Source organism: Notolepis coatsorum (assembly GCF_963971535.1).
Source record: "Notolepis coatsorum genome assembly, chromosome: 13".
Taxonomy (NCBI): domain Eukaryota; kingdom Metazoa; phylum Chordata; class Actinopteri; order Aulopiformes; family Paralepididae; genus Notolepis; species Notolepis coatsorum.
Window position 1 is genome coordinate 45700821 of NC_140177.1, and position 7127 is coordinate 45707947.

General features: G+C 44.1%; 1 protein-coding gene across 1 annotated transcript; it reads left to right on the forward strand.

Moving 5' to 3' along the window:
- The first annotated feature begins 503 nt into the window (after positions 1–503).
- Positions 504–3470, forward strand: fuz (fuzzy planar cell polarity protein). Its single transcript, XM_084327243.1, has 2 exons — positions 504–638; positions 916–3470. The coding sequence occupies exon 2, from the start codon at positions 1019–1021 to the stop codon at positions 2342–2344; it is 1326 nt and encodes a 441-aa protein (XP_084183369.1). The 5' UTR covers positions 504–638; positions 916–1018; the 3' UTR covers positions 2345–3470.
- Positions 3471–7127: the final 3657 nt, after the last annotated feature.

The following is a 7127-nucleotide window of genomic DNA, read 5'->3' on the forward strand; positions in this document are numbered from 1 at the left end:
ATAGAACACATAGAATATAGTGTTCTATATATATCTATGATCATGGGTCTTCCAGGCGATGTGATCTAGAGACGCTGCACAAGCGGAAATAGGATTGGAACAGGAGCCCGCAAAGACGCGTTATTTTTTTCCGTAGCCGCATTTATCGGAGACGCCCTGATTGGCCGACGCCTGTTTCTACACTGGTTAAGCTTAGGCACTCTTTCGAAGTTGGTTAAGGTTAGAGTTTGTCTTAGAGCATGGCACGCGATAGGCCGCCAGGTAGTTTGCAGGCTGTTCGACGCGGAAATGGGCAAAGACACAGCTCGTTACGCGAGTGGGCAAACATGTCTGTGGCCAATCAGAGAGCGTCTCCGATAAATGCGGCTACGGAAAAAAATAACGCCGTAAAGACGGCGAACTCAGATCGGTCTTCCCACTTCCTCTGAAGGCTTGTGGCGGAGTAAATTGGAGAATACCACTGACCTTAGATCTGCCAAATAAAGCTTTAATCTAGAACTGTACTGCGAACACACGATATCACGTGACCGAAGTTGCTGTGGAAACGAAGGATGTTTCGCTCTCGAGACGGTGGCTTCTGCTTCAAGGCTTCGCCGCTTCAATATCAACATAACCGAAGAGTGAAATAGCAAATCAAGGTGTGTATATCCAGAGAGACAGTCTAATAGTAACAAACATAAGTACCTAACGTTTGAACCCGAGTCGTGTCTGCAACGAGGAGCAACATTGGAAGTAGAAAGTGCAGTTTACGAACTTGCCTTTAACAAAACAACCGTATTAGCTTGCTAACTTATTGGTTGGCTAATAGTGTAAGCTAGAATTTGACAATGGCCAGCTAAGTAGGTTACGTTCTTAACGTTAGGCTGCCTCCAATCTTCTCAATTATCTCTGTTAATTGTTCATTTGTTGTCACAGTAGTTCTCCTGCTGGCAGGATGGCATGCCTGAATCATGGCCCCTGCATCTGAACAAGGATCTGTTGATTGGTGGTACACTTGGCTTCCACTATTGTTTCCAAGATGATGCTCCAGGATGGATCAGTGCAGCTACTGTGCCTCACAGCCAACAGCGGGGTTCCCCTGTTCACCCGGGGAGCCTCCAAACAGCTCCCCTTCTCTGTCATCGGCTCGCTAAACGGGGTTCACATGTTCGGAGGGGGCCAGGGAGTGGTTCTGTCCAGCTGTGAGACTGACCTCGGAGGTAGAGTGGTGTGGAGGGTCTTCCAGGACAGTGTGATGCTCATTGCTGTGAATGGAGGGCAGCATGGAGGAGGAGGAGGAGGCGGACGCAGCCGCCACGAAGAGGAGCTCCACCTACGGCGCCTTCTGGAGAACGTGTGGAACTGTATGGTGCTGGTGCTGGGCCAGGACGAGCTGACCAACCTGAGCAAGGTGGAGCGGCTGAAGCGAGACCTGCGCTCCTGCTTCTGCCTTATCGATCAGCTGCTGGAAGGGAAGCAAGAGGGATTCATGGGGGACCTAACGCACTGTGCCGACTGCCTGCTGCCCCCCAGCCCTGCCCCGCTGCAGGAGGCCGTGGAGGGCTTCACGCAGGCTGCCGACAGTGAGTTCGGCTGCCTCCTGGTCCACGGCCGGATAGCTGCCGCTACCGACAAATGGTGGCGCCTGGCACCACAGGAGGTGGTGCTGCTGTCCGCCTTGATGCGCTCCCTCTCTCTGTCCGGGTCGGCCTCGTGCGACTACCCGGTGTTCCTCCCCCAGGGCAGCCCCACCGTGGCTCACCGCCTGCTCCGCTTCCGGCTGCTCCCGGGGGCAGACGTCTGCGTGCTCTGCGGCCCCGGTCCCTCCCTGCACAGGGCCGAGAGTGAGCTGGTGGGGCGTTTCTGGACGCCTCTGGTTGAGACTCTGAGAGCTTGTCTGACCGTCGGGGAGCGCTGTCTGCCAGGCTCTGTGTCCCTGCGCCCTGATGTGCTGGCGCTGCTCCTAATCAACCGCGACACACGTCGCTCCGTCTGCTGCGTACGGGCCCCCGCTAACCCACCTGCTGCCGGTGACCCTGCCCCTCTGCCCTCCAAGGCCCGCTGCTGGGATCTGCTCAGGCTCTTCTACACCTTCATCACCACACGCTACTTCAACCAGGAGGAGATAGTGTTGTCCTCGGGGGACAAGGCTCAGGGAGGGGACACTCTGCACGAGGACTTTGCACAAGCCTTCTCCCACCAGCCTCTGCAGTCCTATTTGGTCACAGAGGAGTGCAAATGCTACAGTCTGCAGACCGCCCAGCACCAGTTGTACCTTCTCACGCCGCTCTCGGTGCCCACCTTCGCTCTGCGTACACTGGCCACACAGACACTCGCGGCTATCACTACACCCACTGGATTTTAAGTTTCATAAGGGCGGGGCGGCTGGATGGCGCAGCGGACATTGCGCTCGTCACCAACGCAAGAGACACCGGGTTCGACTCCGGCTGTCGGCGCTGCCTCCGGCTTGGGCCAGCCGTCATACTAACTCAATTGGCAGAGTTAGAGGGTGGAAGTTGATGGGTGGTAATCTGGACGTTGTGGACAGCGACGCCTACAGGTCGGTTGGGGACGCCTGCACAGCAGAGACAGGAAATGGCGGGGGTAGTGTGAGCCTCCCACACGTTACACCTCGCCAATGAGAGTCCGCGCTGGCAGGTGAAAAGATGTGACAGGCTGAGGCTGCCTCCTCGTGTACCGGAGGGGACACGTGATGCAAGGCTTCTATCCTTCCTACAACCGGCCTGTGGGGGGCATATGCAAGCAACGTTCAAGACAGGGGAGGGAAGAATTGGCACAATGGAATTGGGATGGGAGAAAAATAGAAAGATGAGAAAAAGTGGATAAAAAAAATTTCATAAGGGCGACCCATTTTAATAATTCACACGTGTGTTATTCCTTTGCCCCAGGATACAATTCATTCAATGTTTGTGAACATGCATCACTCCCTCCTAACGGTAAACATCAAAACACCTGGATTTAAAATCAGGGGTTGCTCCATGGACACTTGGGTATAACGGTTAACATAAACAATATGGGTGAATTGTTCAAAAGAAAGGGTGGCATTCCACTTTAAATATTACATTTCTCAATACTATTATATAGTTTATTTAGCATATCTGTGCGTTCCTTAAAATACTATGAATGCCGGTCAGACCTCTGTCCAAAAGCCTGAATATTCCACTAGTTCACTGAGTTAGAGTCAAATCACTGGGACTGCATTGTTTTTCAAAATGTCTACTTGAGTGTTAGAACTACTGTTCGAGAACCAAGAGACAATGTTCCCCTTTGATGGTGAACTGTGTGATGTTGTTGCTGAATTTTGCTGTGTCCGATCTAATAGCACCATGACTTCTGATTTATAAACCAGCAAAGATGATCGAGGGAGAAAAAACAACATCTGAATTTCTGAAAACTAAATCTTACTCCCTTGTGGTCTTAACATTCATGGATATTTTTTTCTTCATTAAAGTTGTGAAATCTTTTGTTAATTTCTTTGTTTCCCTTGATATAGTTGATTAGAAATCATGGAAATTGACATTGAGAGTTCTATGTTTATTCTTCCAATGAATAAAAAACAAAAACATGATTTACATGAATAATAATAATAATAGCTTCATTTTACATAGCGCCTTTCAAGAGACCCAAGGTCGCTTTACATAGGGAATGAGTGAGGGTATATTAAAGGAAAGGAATTTTGGAATCCTAGCCCTATTTTCTACTTAAAGGTGCACTATGCAGTTTCGGAGGAGGGGGATTTGTTTGCACGCCCATCAAAGGGTGTTCTTCTTCCTGCGGCAAATGAGGAAGCATGACACGATGCTGTAGTTGTCCTTTAATGATAATCACCTGTTATTTGATTACAACCACATGTGTTTGCCGTCTAAGATGTCAGCGATCAAATACTATGAATACTTGAGTGTCCTCGTATCACGGTCTGCCTTGGTTGCACCTCTGCCTTCCCCAAGGACAAGCTTCCTGCCCCAAGGACGAGCTTCCTGCCCCAAGGACAAGCTTCCACGTCTTGGTGCATCTTTCCCTGCATGGAGGTGAGAAGAGCCTTCATTTTCCAGCTATATATACGGTATGTTCCTTGTGGTTAAATGTTCTGTAAAACAACCCTCATAAATCAACGCTGAATGGATTAGGTAATTACTGGAATCAGTATAATTTTCCGTTTGAATTTTGCTATATCCCCCACCCATCAACCAAGAGTCACTTTTGTCATTTTGACCTTTGACCTACTGGAAATTACATTTAAATTCAAAATCAAAGACGTCACCCACCCTAATTCTGTAGAACACCCATACTTGTGGATTATAGCATCAGTGACGGCTATTAACAGAAAATGCCAGTCAACTTGATCTCTGGAACGCTTTTTAGGCATTGGTAGGTTAGCTATGATAATGTCTATAGCATAACATCAACATACCATAACAGCTCTGGCTGTGAATCGTTGGTTTGTTGGTTTTAGTCCAGCACCCAAACTATTTGGCTTCATACCAACACACCATGGTTGCATTGGGCTGAAAATAAATTCTGTACACAAATGCATGATTCAGTGATTTTGACTAAGAACATGTTGTGTTGACTTTTAGAGATGTTTGGTTAATGATTTATCTGAACTAGGTGAAGGTGTTCTTATAATTTGGTTACTATTAAATTAATCATATATTTGTTGATAAGGTTGATAGGTCTACAGTAGTTCATCCTGTGTTTTGGTCCTTGACTTTTATAGTTCAAGACTTTGAACTAGGGATGCTCGATATTGGCTTTTTTACCGATACCGATATTCCGATATTGTCCAACTCTTAATTTCGATACCGATACCGATACCGATATCAACCGATACCGATATATGCAGGGTTTCCCCCCAAAAAAACTGAATAATTTCAGGTAATTAATAATTTCACTGGATGCATTCAAAAGGCTTTCTAAATGTAAGCATTATCTGTGCAAAATATGATAATTAAAAAAGTAAAAATTAACATTACATATCTCTTGTTGTTGAATTAAACCAACATGCATACTTTTGACAATAAATAAAATAAGAATTGGTTCTTACTTGCTTGCCTGGGTAAATAAAGGTTAAATAAATGTAAAAAAAAAAAAAAAAATTTTTTTTTTTTTTTTTACCGATACCGATATTTTCCGATATCACATTTTACTGCCGATATCGGCCGATAATATCGGTCGGCCGATAATATCGGACATCCCTACTTTGAACTAATGAAAACGTTAACGGTGTTCTAGTGATGCCAGCAGATAATAGCTTGTAATAATGACTGATTCAAACATTTATGACAAGGGAAAGGTAGTATAAAAAAAAAAAAAAGTTTCCCAAAACCATCTGATGTGGAATAATTTGACCAGATTATTCACAGAGGTGGACAACAGAGTCTTTGATTAAGGACGGAATTTACAAGACATGTTGCAACATGGAGAGACCTAGGTGCAGCAATGCCCTAGCCTAGAAGAATAATGAGCTAACAATGTATTTATACAGGGGAGTAGACACAACTAGGTCGTACCTTGACATGAGTTATAGATATGATATGCAGACTATGAGAAGTGTGTGTGTGTGTGTGTGTGTGGACGAGAGTGAGAGAGAAAGTGTGTGTGTGTGTGTGAATATGGTATGATGGAGTGTGTGTTATGCAGTGGTGGAAGAAGTACACAGTTCCTTTACTTAAGTAAAAGTAGAAATACCCAGATAAATGAGTACTCTGATAAAAGTAAAAGTCCTCCATTCAAATTCTACTTAAGTAAAAGTAGAGAAGTATTTGCTATTGAATGTACTTAAGTATCTAAAGTAAAAGTATGCATTCTACATGATGTTTGTGTATTCCAGTGCTTGGGAGCATTCAATCCTCTAACCATTGACCTCTAAATGTTATGTTAAAGTGGTATGTGGTCCAGTTATGCTGCTCTGATTAAAGGTTATGTTAAAGTGGTATGTGGTCCAGTTATGTTGCTCTGATTAAATGTTATGTTAAAGTGATATGTGGTCCAGTTATGCTGCTCTGATTAAAGGTTATGTTAAAGTGGTATGTGGTCCAGTTATGTTGCTCTGATTAAAGGTTATGTTAAAGTGGTATGTGGTCCAGTTATGTTGCTCTGATTATGACCGGCTTCAAATGTGAAAGTATATAATCTTCATACATTTTTGCCATATGTTCTATATGTGGTCCAGTTATGCTGCTCTGATTAAAGGTTCTGTTAACGTGGTATGTGGTCCAGTTATGTGGCTCTGATTAAAGGTTATGTTAAAGTGGTATGTGGTCCATGCTGCTCTGATTATGACAGGCTTCAAATGTGAAAGTATATAATCTTCATACATTTTTGCCATATGTTCTATGCAAAATCTTGTTTCTTAAAAGTGACTAGTAACTGATGCGTTCAGATAAATGTAGTGGAGTAAAAAGTACAATATTTCCTTTGAAATGTAGTGGAGTAAAAGTATAAAGTTCCCTAAAATGAAAATACTCACGTAAAGTAGCTTGAAATTGTACTTAATTACAGTACTTGAGTAAAAGTTACTTTCCACCACTGGTGATATGTGAAGGCTATGTGGATGTAATTGTGTGTGTGATAGAAAGAGAGACAGAGGGGGAGAGAGATATGAGTGAAGGCTATGTGGATGTAATTGTGTGTGTGGTAGAAAGAGAGACAGAGGGGGAGAGAGATATGAGTGAAGGCTATGTGGATGTAATTGTGTGTGTGATAGAAAAAGAGACAGAGGGGGAGAGAGATATGAGCGAAGGCTAGCTATGTGGATGTAAGGGTGTGTGTGTGATAATAATAATAATAACTTTATTTGTATAGCACCTTTCATACAGGGGATTGCATTTCAGTGCTTTACATCAGTAAGAAATAAGACATAAAATCAGTGTAAAACAAGCGGCAAGAGCAAAGCATAAAGTTGGATCAAATCATATCAGAACCTCACGTTCCAATAGGCTTCTTGCATTTCTGTAATCTGTTACAAAACATGATAAAAGTCATAGTATGCACCCAGCGGATAGTGGGGCTTGAGATAAAAGTCAAAATAAGTAAAATAATATCAAGGGTAAAATGAGCAGACATATAAAATCACAGTTTTTCACATTAGGATCTAACATCTCAACAGTCCACCTTGTTTATGGTTT